Raw genomic sequence first — 14,523 nt, forward strand, 5'->3', positions numbered from 1 at the left:
GCACTGTAAAGTTCATACACACTCTCCCCACCTGTGACTCATAAACGTTCACTCTCTTCAACACATCCACATAATGTCTGGGGCAGCACCTCCCTTCTGAAGGTTCCTAGGGCTGGAGGTGGGGCTGCAGAGGTGAAAACAAGCACCCTGGAGGTGGCAAACACTCCCTAGGTCTGGTCCCTTCTGCCTCTGCGCAATGTTTCCTGCATGGTCCTGGAAGAGGCATCCCATCTCCATTGCCCTCCTGAGGCACTTTGAACTTGCCCTGGAGCCATTTTTTATTGCCCGGGAGGCAGGCAGGAGGAGGGAGGGCATTTGTCAGCATCCCTGCCAGCCTGGTTCTTACAGTTCTTGGACATCTTTTCAAGGCTCCCCCTCCATTGTGGGAATGTTAAGGAAGGTAGGAGAGGATAGATTGTTTTGATATTACCCTTCCTCACTCACGCTACTGAGCAGAGCTCATTCCCTTTGCAACTTATGGGAAGCAAGTTGATGATTCGTTAGAATCCTTTAATTAAGCTATCCAGTGTGGCTTGTTCCTGGTAAGTTTCCCCTTTATGTCCCTCTTAAAATAATAACAACACAACACAGTTTTCTTTAAAAGTAAGAACAAAGTTTTACTCACATTCAGTTCACAGCAGTAGTAATCTGAAGGCAGGCTTTATCTTGTGGTTACAGTGAAAAGAAGTCTGAGCTACACCTCAGACATTCTGCTTGTGGGCTCCATCCTGTGTAAAGCTATGTTGAGCCATGCGCTGGCTAAGAGCCAGGAGAGCGAGAGTCCAAGAGTGAGAGCAGTGCTTTTTTTCTGGAGGGATGCAGGGGTACACATACCCCTAAACATTTTGTGAATCTTTGTACTTTTGTCCATTTACTGTATTTTTCCCAATTTGAACTATAAAATGGTGATTTTCTTGAGTCAAAATGAGAGTACCCCTAAACATTTTTTGAGGGGGGAAAGCATTGAGAGTAAGAGTCCAAGAAAGAGATGGTTGTGTGGCCAGTCTTTTTATCTGGTCATCTTGGGTCACACCCATCTACCTGGTCATGCACAGGGGGAAGAAGCTCCAGAGCAGGTATGACAGGAAGTCCTTCCTCTCGAGCCACATTCCCTATGTGTCCATTCTAGGCAACAGGAAAGTGTTGTACTTGACTGCTCCCACAAAGCCCTTCTCAGGCAATACAACATACATTTATATAAATAAATTTTATTCAAGCACCCAGAGTCCCAACTTGACACGAAGGTTCTGGAAACTCTCCATTGGTAGGGGCTTCGTCATGATGTCCGCAATCAATCTCCTTGGTATGGCAATAAGATAGTTCCACAAGTCCCTTTTGAATGGCCTCAGATACATAGTGGTACCTCACCCCAATGTGCTTTGTCCTTGTGTGAAATTTCTCACTCTGGAAGAGCTTTAGGTAACTCTGGTTGTCCTCCATCAAACTAACAGGCCCCTTTCTCACCAACCTAAAGTCCTTGGTTAGTTTATCGAGCCAGGCCATCTATCTGCATGCTTCTGTGGCTGCAATGTATTAAGACTCTGTGGAATATATTAAGAGTCTGTGGAAGCTGTACAATTCTGTATATAACTACCCTATGAAATAGGACCATTTCCAAACATAAATACATATCCACCTGTGGATTTATAATCAGTCATACGTGCAGCCCAATCTGCATCAGTAAAACCAATCATTTTAGGATTACTAACATCTGGTAATCTTAATTTACAGTTTATCGTACCCCATAAGTACCAAACCACCCTTTTCACACCCACCCAGTCATATTCAGTGGGAGCATTTAATTTTCTACTTAGAATTCCCACGCACTGGCTAAGTCAGATATACATGTATTAGTAACAAGATACAGAAGCTTTCCAGCCTGTACTCAATGTTGTCTGGCAACTGCTTTGAATCATCTTGATTCCTTAAAAAGTCAGTAGTCATGGGTGTGGCAACTGGGTACGCTTCTTGCATCTGCATGTTTTGGATCAGTTCAGAAATCTTTTGCTTTTGGCTAAGAAGAAATTAACCGGATCTTTCCCAGTTCCTAGTACTGGATCTTTCCCAGTTCCTTGACTTCTACATCTTTGCTTAAATGCTTCACAACCTGTGTATAGTCTCTGTCATTTACTATGGCAATGGTCAAATCATCAGCGACGACAAGAATATAAGAAAATTGTCCATTGTTAGACTTGGTGTACAAGCATTTGTCTGCGTGCTTTTGCTTGTGCCCAAGTTGTGTTAGTATTTTATGTAGCTTCTGATTCCAGGCTGATTCCAGCCTGTTTTAAGTCCATAAAGTCCTTTTTGCAGCTTGCACACTAAATGTGCCACATGTGGTTTAACAAAACCTTTAGGCTGCTTCATGTATATTTCCTCAAAAATTTCTCCATGCAAGAAAGCAGTCTTTCTGTGCCTCATGACCATTTGTTTAGAGGCTACTATGTTTAAAAGTATTCTTACACTGCTATATCTGATGGAGCGAATTATGGAGTCCTTTGGGTGCCAAAAATGTCTTGGGCCAGTCCTGGGTGGTTTTCCCTTGGGTCCTCACCTCCCCTTTCTTAGCTGAAGGACAGGGCAGCCCTCGCGCGGGCCCTGCTCAAATGGGCTGGTAGAGGGAAATGCGAGGTTGATGGCAAGGAAGGCGCCGCACTGGGGAAAGCTGCCCTGGGAAGGATATGGTGAATCAGTGCAGAACGCGCAGAAGCGAAGCTCGGGCAGCCTAATATGCTTGACAGTATTAACAGTGCTGCGCTAAGAAAAACGCCTCCTAGTTCTGTGCCTTCTGCTTGTCTGGGATCCTGCCCCTCTGCAGACTTCGGCCCCGAACACTGGAAAAGCAGGAGCTGAGCGCTGGTGTCTGGCTGAGCAATTGGGTCGAATACTGCCAGCAGGCTTTCCTGCCTCTTTCTGCAGCTGTCAAAGCCGGAGTCTAGCTTTTTATTGATAAAAAGTAGTGGCTGACCATCGGAGGAAGGGCTTGGATATTCCCTCGTGGCCACAGCCTTTATCTCCTCGCGGCACAAAAATCCTATTTGCTCCCGTCCCGCACGAAATGCACACTTTGCAGTACTCAGGAGTTGTGTAAATATAAGTTTTTATTTCTTTAAAAGTATTTGGTCCTAATAACCCGGAGCTGATTTAAAGTAGACCTTGTCAACGTCAGACCCCTCAAATCAGTATGTATATGGAGGGAAGCAGCTCCTTGCGCAAATCCTTCCATATTCTCAGAGGCGCCCCTCCTCCTCCATGGAACCCGGCACTCGAGCGAGGCTAGACTTGGTCTGCTTTTAAAACTTTCCCTCATTATGGCATAGTTCCTGTTGGTTTTTTAAAAACGTGAACACTCAAATCATACTCCACGACACCCCCCCCCTTTATCCAGAAGCTGTCGTCTAGGCTTTAAGAGGGTCACGAAGCGCAGCCTCCAACGATTATTTCCTTCCCGGCTCTTGGGCTGCCACGACCCAGCGCCGAAGTTTAAGGCCTTTCATATCCTCTTTAATATTTAGATGGGGCGTGCTGAAAGCTTTCCCCTTGGAGCTGAGCAGTTTGTGATTTGGGTTGGATCCACTCTTTGCTATTCTCGAGGTTACAGGATTAGCGTTAAGGGATGGAAGAGAGATGTTCTCGGCATCCTAAATATCTTTGGGGCAGGTTAGGGGAGCAGCACCTCCCTCGCCCAGCGCGAACGGAGTCATTGGACTTCGGCCCGCTGTTTCCCACCGTGGCAATAAACAAGTGCATTGATTCTGAAGCGCCTCTGCTCCTTCTGTTTGATCAGGAAAAGCGGGGCAAGCAGGAGGCAAGGGGGCTTCTGCAGAGCAGGAACCGCTCCAGGTGCCCCCGCCACGCGCCCCTAACCCCCACCCGCCTGCTTTAGCTAGTTGCAAATTGAGGCCGCCGCTGCTTGCACCTGCTCTGCAAGAGGGTGCTCGGGAGCGTGCTTTCTTCCTTCCCCTGTTGTTGCGAAAATGCGTTTCGAGTCCTTGTACCAGTTTCAAGTGTTAATGCATTTTTACTGTATGCGACTGAAAAGCAACGAGCCCCGCCATCCCCCCAATTTCAGCTGGCCACGTGGAGCGGGTTGAAGGGGAGAATCAGCAGCACGACCACTACACAAAAAGAAAAGGGTCTTTTGAATCCAAGCGCCTCAATAGCTTTCAATAGATTCCCTTTGGTAAATACATGGCACTCGCTGTTTGAACCTGCTGCCTCCAAAGATGAATCCCTTGTGTTTTATGTGGGGCGGCGTTTCCCCCCTTCTTCTACATTTAGAAAGATGAGGGGCTTAAAAAACAACAACACCCTAATGTTTTAGCCCTCTTATCTGCAGTCTACACCCTTTTAAATGTTATTTTTAAATATAGCTGAAAACGGTAGAAGAGGCCACGGACAAAGAATTATAAGTGGGGCAAGAACAGCGTTGTGCGGTGGGCATTCCAGAGGGCTCCTTAATCCGAATTAGGTTGCTGATCCGTCATATTCAAATTAGAGGGAAGGATATGCAGGGGGAAGGCCATGGAAGGGAACATGTTGGGAGAATATATATGGACTCCACATCAGAATCACGATTCACTGTCCTTAGCACCTGAATTTATTGGGGACTCCGAATTCAGCGACCTTTGATAACTGCTGACGCAACAAACGAAAGATCCGCTTTCCCATCTTTCATTCCTTTTAATCAGCTACTTAAACCATAGGCACAAATCCAGGGAGAACAAGTTCTGGGTAAACTCCGCGGAAATGAACGGAGTGCACAAACTGTTCCGGTCATCTTAACTGGGTTTGTGCAAAAGAAGGTCCGGCTGGAGTGTGTTCTGTTCCTGCGAGTTCGATTTTTATTAAAAGGAGCTCGGATAGACTGAAATTCGCTAACAGCTGACAGGTTTCAAAGCCCGCCCGCCCTCTCCAATCGTGCTGTTACCACTGCTACAGGATAAACCAGGAGGCATAGACCAGTGTTACGTTTTCTGTGGGATGGGGGAAAAGCCCCGTCTCCTTGCCTGTCGGCGGCTCTGTCAAACCAAAGCACATTGGTGTTCTTGCTAACTTCAGCACCAGGGAGAAAAACAGCTCTGGGCTCGGGATGCTGCGAGCTGCGAACACACCGGCAGGCAGGCAGGAGGACCAGGAGGACTCCCCCTCGATCTTTCCTCTGTTTTAAGGAGCTATTGAGAGAAAGCTGGAGAAAGTTGAGTCCTCGGTCCCGGCTGCTTCCTTGGCCTGTTGATCAGGATTGGCGGAGCCCCAGTTCCACCCCCCAACCCCCCAGGCAGGATCAGCTGTGACTCTGCTGCTGCGTCAACGGAAGGAAGCAGGCGTTGTCTTGTCTGGAGAGGGAGGGCACAGCTCCCCTCTCCCCTTCTCCCCCCTCCATGGTGGGCCCCCCAGCAACACGTGCCTCTTGCTCTTCCAGATTGGCCGCGGTTCCCTTTCAATGGCAAGAGGTTAATTTCCTTGACAAAGGTGACAGGGAGGCAGGGGCGGGGGGAGAGGAGAGGCACAGGGAGACAGGCAGACTCTTTTCTTTCGCCCCTTTTGGCTACTTGATTAGACCCCTTGATTTAGCATCAGATGTCAAACAGCAAAGTGCACGGGCTGGATTAAAATGTATGAGCCTCCTCCGGCCCCATCCTCTCCCTGTCTTTCGCTCGCTCCCTGCCAGAGCCACCGAGGGCGCCTTCATCAACTTTAAAGAAACTGTGTCAGAACGGCCCGTCCACCAGGAGCCTGCTTAAACCAAATTAGCTGGGTTTTGAACCAGCTGATGCCCGAAACCCAAACGCGCTGGGCATAATCCAGGAGGAGTTGGATTCTTCTGCATGAGCTCTTTTGACACGAAGCCCCTGGCACACTGAAGCGAGGTTTGCGGAGGAGACCTTCTTGCCGGGTTCGGCCCGTAGTGTGGAAGAGCACGAGTTTCGCAAAGAGAATGTAATTTGTTGCAGGAAGCTCACTTGTGCCAGGCGGGAAAAGCTGCTGCTTAGGCGGAAATATGGATCGCTTTGCGCGTCTGAGTGTGCATTGCAATACTGGCGAGCAAGTGTCACCTCGTAGCTCCTGGTGTGGAAAGAAATCTGTTAAGCACGGGACCTCCCTTGCAGGATCCTTTACCATAAACATCTTGAGGAACTGGGAACGGGGAAGAAAAAAAAGACCCCCCATCACATCCTATTATTAAATAAGGGCTTTTTTGCGCTTGGCAGCTGTCAGGTATCGGCCTACCCTAAAATTCTGATGTGTATTCACCCCTTGCAGCCTAATCCTATGCATAGTTACTAACAGTGTTTTTTTTCTTTTTAAAAATGTTTAGGGGTACTCTCATTTTGACTCAAGAAAATCACCATTTTATAGTGCAGATCGGGACAAAAATACAAAGATTCACAAAATGTTTAGGGGTATGCGTCCCCCTCAGAAAAAAGCCCTGGTTACTAAGAAGTTAGCCCCACGGTGTTCAGTAAGCGCGTTCCAGATCCCAGCCTTCGACGTGGAAAGGCGCGCGAGAAACCGGCCTGCCCCCTCGGGCGCGAGCCACTCCCTGTTGCGCGCGGCGAGCTCGCTGGGGCCGGGTCCCCGCCCTGAGCTCTTTGGGCAACTGCGAGGCGCCCGCCCATCTCCGAGGTTGCCCGTGGGCGAGGCGCCGAGAAGATGAAGGCAGGGCCGAGAGGAGGAGGCCCGGCCCGGCCCGGCCCGGCGCTGACCTGCTTTCTGCCGCGGACAAAGAAAGCGCCCGGCGGGCCGAAGCAACAAGGCGCGCGCGCCTGCGCCCCTTGGCCCCTCTCCCGGGCTGCTGCTGCTCGGCGCCTCCGCCTCGGCCCCCCCCCCCCCGCGCATCTTTCCTCGGGATTTTCCTTGTCCGAAGCCCCCGAAACAATCAGCCCCCCTCCTCCCCAATTTTCGCCGCTCCCTCTCCTGCATTTTAAACCCTCTCCTTCCTTGACATATTTCGGCTCCATTCTTCCCCTTTGTTGCTATTTCGCTCCCGGAGCTGCGCTTCATTCTCCCCCGCCCCCCGACTCGGGCGCCCTCGCTCCCCCGAGGGGCGGCATTGTCATGCTGATGGCTCTTTCGCTCCGGCGCCCGCCCCCCCCCCGCCCGGGAGACACAAAGGCCCGGCACGTGCGCCTTCCCATCGAGGAGCAGCAGACCGTGACGGGAGGCGGAGCTGGGCGTGTGCCGGGGGGGGGAGGGGAGGGGAGGGGGCGCCAGAAAGGGAAAGGGGAGAAAGGAAGGAAGAAAGAAAGAAAGAAAGGGAAGCGCCCCAGCCCGCAGGTACATCTGCTGCCCTCCACCTCCGCCAGGCGCCCGCCCAGCGCGCCGCCTCAAAGCCCAGGGAGCAGCCGCGGGGAGCGCTGATTGGCTCCGGGCGGAGCAGGAGGCACGAACAATGCTGTCCTCCCCCCTTAAAAAGCGGCGGCGAGGCTGGGCGACTGGGGGGGCAGCGCGGCCAGGAGGAGGCGGCGGCGGCGGCGGAGGAGGAGCCGCGCTGGTGGGGGCGAGCGAGCCAGGAAGGCGGGAAGGAGGCGCGGGCGAGGCGCCCCTCTGGCCGGCCGGCCGAGCCTGCGGAGGGAGCACGGGCGGCGAGCGGGAGGAGACCCGGAGTGGGGCGCCGGCGCCGCCGCCGCCGCTGGCGGGCTGAGGCAGGCAGGCGCCTTGGCACCTCCCGGAGCCGCCCGAGGATGCCCCGCGGTTTCCTGGTGAAGAGGAGCCGCAGACCCACGCCCATCTCCTACCGGACCCGCTGCTGCTGCCCGGCGTCGGCGGCCGCCGAGGGAGGCGACCCGGCGCAGCTCCTGGTGCCGCCGCCGATCCCCGCTCCGCTCTCGGCCTCGCAGCCCGCCGAGGCGCCTCTTCTGCTGGCGCCCGCGGCGGCGCCGCACTTCGGGACGCCCGACGGCCCCGCAGCCCCGGCGCAGCCCCTGCGCAGCCCCGCGCGGGCCGTCAGCGAGGAGCGCAACCTGCACCTGGGCTCGCCGCTCTCGGCCGAGTCCTTTCCGGCGCCGGAGCCTCTGCTCCTGGGCCCCGGGGCCGAGCTCAAGCTCTGGGCGGTCGCGGCCATCGCCGCCGCCCCGCCGCCGCCGCCCTCCCCGGCTCCGGCGGTGGCCCCGCAGCGCAGCCATGGGCCGAGCCCCAGCGCGTCCAAGCGGCCTCAGGGCCGGAAGGCCAAGGCGGCGCGCAAGCTGCACTTCGAGGATGAGGTGACGACGTCGCCGGTGCTGGGGCTGCGCATCAAAGAGGGCCCCCCCGAGCCCGCCTCGACGGCTCCGCAGCAGCAGCACCAGGCGGGCGCCGGCGGAGGATCGCGCGCGGGCGGCGCGCAGCCGCTGGGCGAGTTCATCTGCCAGCTGTGCAAGGAGCGCTACCCCGACCCGCTGGCCCTGGCGCAGCACAAGTGCTCGCGCATCGTGCGCGTCGAGTACCGCTGCCCGGAGTGCGACAAGCTCTTCAGCTGCCCGGCCAACCTGGCCTCGCACCGCCGCTGGCACAAGCCGCGGCCTCCCAGCGCCGCCAAGCCCAAGGCTGCGGCCGACGAGCCACCCGCCAAGGGAGGAGGCGCCGGCGGCGGCGGCGGCAGCGGCAGCGAGAGGGACACGCCGAGCCCCGGCAGCGGAGGGGAGCCCGACGGCGGCGCCGGCGCCGAGGAGTTCGCGTGCCCGCGCTGTGCCAAGCGCTTCCGCCGCCAGAGCGCCCTGCGCAAGCACCTGCCCCTGCACCACGAGCCGATGGACGGGCCGCCCTCGGCGCGGGAGCCCCCGGACGCCGGCCCGCCCGAGGAGGCGGGCGCCCGCCCCAGCCCGCTGAGCTTGCCTGGGGAGTGCCACCCGTGCCCCGTGTGCGGCGAGCCCTTCGCCGGCAAGAGCGCCCAGGAGCGCCACCTGCGCCTGCTCCACGCCGCCCAGGCCTTTCCCTGCAAGTACTGCCCGGCCACCTTCTACAGCTCGCCGGGCCTGACCCGCCACATCAACAAGTGCCACCCGTCGGAGAACCGCCAGGTCATCTTGCTGCAGGTGCCCGTGCGCCCGGCCTGCTAGAGGGAGCCCAGCGTGCCTTCCCCCGCAGCCCCGTCGCCGCCCAGCCCCGGAGGGCCTGCGGGGCAACCGCGGGACTTCGACGCCGGCCACGGGGGCAGCGCGCACCGTCTCGCAGAACCGCCGGCCTTTTGCCCCGGAGCATCTCTGCGACGGTGTGTCAGGCTTCTCTCCGCCGCTCCCCTGGAGCGCTGGCTCTGGAGCAGCTCCCTCCTCTACGCCCCCACTGCACTCGCGGGGGCTGCTCCAGGGGCCAGAGCGTCAGGGTTGGCTTAAACTTAAGATTCCCCTTTTCTCTCCCCCCCCCACCCGAAGTCAATCTTGAGAAATGATGGATGCCTTTACACTTCACAGGCTGTGAACTGAACCTTTTCCCCACTTGATTAGCTTTATTATGGCTTGTGAACCGCTGGGATCTGGCTTTACCTTTTCGCTGTGTGTTTTCTTCTCTTTTTTTAAATTTTCGTTGTGAACAAAATCAATCTGCTTAAAGATATAACTTTGGTTAGTATAGCCACAAATGCCTTGACTTTAATCGTTGTTTGTCTCCAAAAAAATGTTGTAGAAGCTGCCTTAATACAATGACATGCCAATCTTTTTGTTTGTTCCTTTTCGAAGTAGATCTCTATGTTGACGCTTATCTGTATATGTTGATTTATGCGTAATTGTTATTTATTCGTTATTTATTATTAATTATGGTGTTTATTTCTGATGTGCTTTGCCTCTCTCCCACCACCTCCTCCAGTTCGCCCCCTCCTGCCATTTCACTGTGCATTTTTAAGTCTTTTTTAAAGGGATCTGTTGAAAAGGGTTTAATTTTTATACCTAGAATAAACATACAACTGTAACCCTTCTCTTCTTGCTTCGAGGGCTCGCGGATAGCTCAGCTTCCTTTTAGATGCAATCTCTTTTCTACACAATTATTTTCTTAACTGTTAGCTATTTATAGAACGCTTCAATAGAACTGTTTTAACTGTCTAACTATTTACTATTCAAATAAAAGTATTTTCAAATTCAGATACACTTTATTCATCTCTGTTTTCATTTTACATTCATTTTGTACCGTAACCCTATCTACATTTCCTAGGTAGTAAGTCCCATGAGGTTTAAGGAGGCTTCTTTCTAACCGCATATTGCATAGGATTGCAGCCTTATTTCCTATTAAAAATTCCTGGTTTTCGATTCATGGTTTGTCTGTTTTTAAAATAGCAAAACCAATCAAAGTTAATAATCCTTAAACTGGTGGGTCTGAATTGACTCCGTAATTATTTATTGTTCAGAGATTACATTTTGACAAAGCGTCCAGATTTTAAAAAGCTTAATAGGTAGGTTACAAGGCTCCCACAGCCTCAGCACTGACGCATCTCTTCATTGCCACGGCTCAACCTTGGAGTTATGCATTAATGGAGGTGCCCCCACCCCAAGGGCTGATCTTTCGGATCAGAGTGCGGGTGTTTTCAGGCAAAGGAGAAATTAAGAACCGCTAATGGCAGCCGGCGAGTTGGATTAGTTTTGCAAGCATCCTTCGGAGTTTCGAGCTGGCGATGCTGGGGCGGGAAGCGTCCTCCTGAGAAAAGCCCTGCTGTGCTGCGGCGGCTCATCCGAGAACCCCAGGTCGCTTTTCCAAGGATGCTTTCTAGTATTTAAAGTTGCGAAAGTTCGCCCAATGCCTCCTTCCTCCTGCCCTTGGCCGCTGGGCGCCCCAGTCCCTCCCGCGGGCAGAAGCGCAGGGAGGTCCGTCTCCGCAGGCGCGTCGCCGCCAGAGCTCCAGGGTCAGCCTTGGGGGGGGGGCCATAGTGCCCTTTGCGGGGGGGGGGGGAGGAAATGGGCGATGCCCAGCGGTGTCTGTTCGCCACGGCGCCTCGCTTATTTCGCGGGCAAGAGGAAGGAAAGCCGCGAACCTCCTCCCTTGACTTCGCTCCTTTCGCCGAACTTTCGCCCCTCCCACCCCCGGGCTATGGGGGGCTCCGCTGGGGCGGGGGGGGCAGGGGGGAGCCCAGCCGAGCCCTTTGACCCCAGCGGGCGAAATGCTTTCGCTTCTGGCTGCCCCACGGGCGAGGGAGACGCTCGCGGTGCTTCTCGTGGGCAGCCCGCTCAAGCCTCCTTCAGAAGGCCTGCTCCAGACGTGTGAAGTCGAGGAAGAGGGACCCGCGTCTCTCCCCGCCGGGCGCCTGGCAAAGGGCACCAGAACGTGCCTCAAAATCGAAACGAGCCCCCCCCCCGCCGCCTCCTCAAAATGGCCACCGCCTCCCTCCGAGGGGAGCAGCAGGCCTACGAGGCGGCGGCGGCGGCTGGCCCTTCAGCCCGGCTGCAGCGCGGAATGGCGGGAAGCCGAGAGGCCTCTTCCCTCGGGCCTTGGGAGGCGGAGTAGGCCCAGGCCAAGGGAGCAGCAGCAGCAGCGCTGGCCCAATATATTTTGTCACCTGAGGAGAACCACAAAATGGCGCCCCCCTCCCTGCCGAGCAAAAAGAGGTGAGGAAAGATTACATCAGGAACAAGGGAGGGAGGTGCTAAAGATCTAGGATTCTGTGATTCTACATTGGGATCTGCGGCCAGCACTGTGGATTTTGCTGCCTGAGGCTGTGGCCTCACCTTGCGGCCCTGAGGAGCCCAGGCTGGCGGCCAGGCAGGCGGCTCTCCCTTGCCTTGACCTCTGAGCAAATGCCTGCCTTTGGGGGAGAGAGCAGGTGGGCTGGGAATGGAGCAGAGAAAGGCAGCCAGCAGGCATAAGAGAAGAAGAGAAGCCTCATGAGCTCTGTCTTCTCAACCTCATTCCTTTCAGGTCTGGCCATATGGTTGGTTCCATACTCCAGGTAGGGAAAGAAGGATGAGCAAGGAGGCCAAAAAGCCCCCAAACGAGAAGTTCCTTTGTAGCCAAGGGGGATTTGGACCCAGGGTCAAAGGCTTGCTCTTAGATATTTAATTTTTTAAAAGAGGGGGACATCTGGAGTCTAACATCGAGAGGGCAAACAGGTTGGCTACTATCCCTTTCTAGTAACATTTCTTGTACTTATTTATTTAGGCCAAGTAACAGGTGATTTATTCCTCAAGAGCACCTGTGATCTGAAATTGGGGCAGGGTGGAGGGGGAAGGGAAGGAATGGGATTGTCCTCCTTAAATAGTGATTTTGTGAGCCTTTGTAAGCACATGAAATGAACACAGGTGTTGGGCCCAATCCAGCAGAAGATTGTTCTTCAAAGTGAATAGAAGCTACCTAGGCAGTGGTAGCTTGTGCCCATTGGGTTGAGAGTTGCTCAGTTGGCATTTGCCACTTTAAAGCCGAGGATCATTATTTGTTCAGCCTGTACAGTTTCCTGCTCAGTGCCACTTCATTGCTTGTTTGCAGTGGAGGACTAGGCTCACCAAAAGGAAGAGAAGATGAATTTTAGAACAGTTTCTCCCAAGGTTATTCCCTGGTTTGCAAAATAATGAACCTTTCAACCTTTTCTGAGACGCCCTTTCCTTTAGCTTCATAGGGAGAAATTTCTGCATTGTTTTCTCTGCATTGTTTTCTCCATAGAGTCAGCCCACAAATTCAGCTGCCAATGAACCCCACTGAGCCTAAAGTGATAGGCAGGCATATGTGTTCCTGACCTCAGCCACACATTGCAACTGTGCCTTCAAAGTACTCTTAAAACCAATAATGGCAAAAATATTAATTTTTCCCTAACCAAAAGATGGAAATATCTCAGGGTGCTTTCAAGAGTTTTCACCTAGGACACCCCCTCTCTTTTAAAGAAGACCAGATGTAAACACGCAGTAGTCTGCTTTTCTCACCTCTGCAGCAGAAACTGTGCCTGCTTGAATTCCTTCTTCTAGTGCATACTTTTAAATTTACAGGAAACCTTTCTTCCTTTGCAACATCAGAAACTGGAACCTACAAGAAGAGTGGAACTTAACGGTGGGGGAAATAGGCTAATCTTTTATTGATTTAAAATATTTATCCCCTGCTTTTCGTAAACAAAGCTAAAGGTAGCTAACAACAATAATTAAAGCAATTATAAAATAACAGTAAAATAGTAAAAGCAGCAAAATTAAAAGTACAAACTGCAATTAAGTAAGTGAACTTCTAGCAAATCAAGACCAAATCATGGAGAATGCAACCACTCATGATCCTATCCTAAAAGAAACGTGTTCAACAACCTAGTGCTAAAAGGGGGGCAAGATAAGTCCAGGGAGGGAGTTATAGAACCTGGGCACAGCAGGTTCTGACACACTGTCTCAGCTGAACATACTTTTTGGGACAATGACACACATTAGGAAGGTCTGAGATCAGAAGAGAAAATAATTGAAATTCATTGCTTTTAAAAACTTTTTTATTGTGAGGATTAACCTTAGAATGTGACACTTGTCTTAAGGTTTAGTTCTTGGGGATATTTTCTTCACTTGGGGGCTTTAGCTGTGCAATTTCATCAGCATAATGTGTGATGTGCTATACAGTGGCACCTCAGGTTAAGAACTTAATTTGTTTTGGAGGTCTGTTCTTAACCTGAAACTGTTCTTAATTTGAAGCACCACTTTAGCTAATGGGGCCTCCTGCTGCCGCTGTGCCGCTGGAGCACGATTTCTGTTCTCATCCTGAAGCAAAGTTCTTAACCTGAGGTAATATTTCTGGGTTAGCCGAGTCTGTAACCTGAAGCGTATGTAACCCGAGTTACCACTGCAGTGCTTCATAGTTTCTGATCAACAGTGTTAGAATTGGTTTTTTTTTGGTTGCAATTCTATATATAGTTTTTTTGTTGCAATTCTATATATACACAGTTACCTGAGAGTAAGTTCTATTGAAATCAGTTGTGTATACAATTGCTTTGAGGGATTGATTGAACAACACAGGTGAGTTTACTTCCAAATAAGCATGCATAGGATTGCACTGCCTATGGGGGAGGAAGCTGACTTAGGAGACTTGGTAGACACAGGGGAATTGCTAACTTCTGTTGCAATGGCACATCATGGTTGTGATGAACTGAATGCTTCTAAATATATGCAGGGGACTGTGTGCATTTTGAATTCACCTTTCAGGCACTTAGTTAATATACATGGAATAGTGCTTTAATAAGTTTACTTATCAAAGCAGTTACCTGTTGGTATGGCATATTTGTGTTCAAGATGGAAGAGAAGGACCTGCTCTGCTGGTGTGCATTTACACACAGCATGGAGAGGCATATGGACTGAGGCTATATAAGGCTATGCCACTTCCTCCCCACCTCTTCAGTTTCCAGCAACCACCTTGCCCTCCTAGGACTCAGTGCAGGTTGCCCAAGGGACCAAGTAGGAGCTTTTTGCCTGCATGCATATTGGCCTGGTGAGTGGTCTTCTACTGCTTTATTCTATACTGTATTTGGGAAACTGGTTAGTTGGTGGTGCCATTCAATTGGTTAATTTGGTCACTTATGGAGGCAGTGACATCACGGCAAGGCATGATGGAATTCATTTTGTGCTGATGGAATAGGACTAAAAGACTGGAATTACGATGATGCTTAATAGATCT

General features: G+C 52.4%; 1 protein-coding gene and 1 long non-coding RNA gene across 2 annotated transcripts in view; both read left to right on the forward strand.

Moving 5' to 3' along the window:
• The first annotated feature begins 7,586 nt into the window (after positions 1-7,586).
• Positions 7,587-10,052, forward strand: INSM1 (INSM transcriptional repressor 1). Its single transcript, XM_083749640.1, has one exon. The coding sequence runs from the start codon at positions 7,686-7,688 to the stop codon at positions 9,036-9,038; it is 1,353 nt and encodes a 450-aa protein (XP_083605766.1). The 5' UTR covers positions 7,587-7,685; the 3' UTR covers positions 9,039-10,052.
• Positions 10,053-11,012: 960 nt separating this feature from the next.
• The window catches only part of LOC310848997, a 43,219-nt gene continuing 39,708 nt past the window's right edge, over positions 11,013-14,523 (forward strand). Inside the window, exon 1 of the long non-coding RNA XR_014566718.1 lies at positions 11,013-11,507. This is a non-coding gene — a long non-coding RNA (uncharacterized lncRNA). The remainder of the gene's footprint in view (positions 11,508-14,523) is intronic.

Source organism: Podarcis gaigeae (genome assembly GCF_964106915.1).
Source record: "Podarcis gaigeae genome assembly, chromosome: 7".
Taxonomy (NCBI): domain Eukaryota; kingdom Metazoa; phylum Chordata; class Lepidosauria; order Squamata; family Lacertidae; genus Podarcis; species Podarcis gaigeae.

Excerpts from the sequence above, each read along its gene's own strand:
- INSM1 (XM_083749640.1), top strand. The coding sequence starts at position 7,686 with ATGCCCCGCGGTTTCCTGGTGAAGAGGAGCCGCAGACCCACGCCCATC.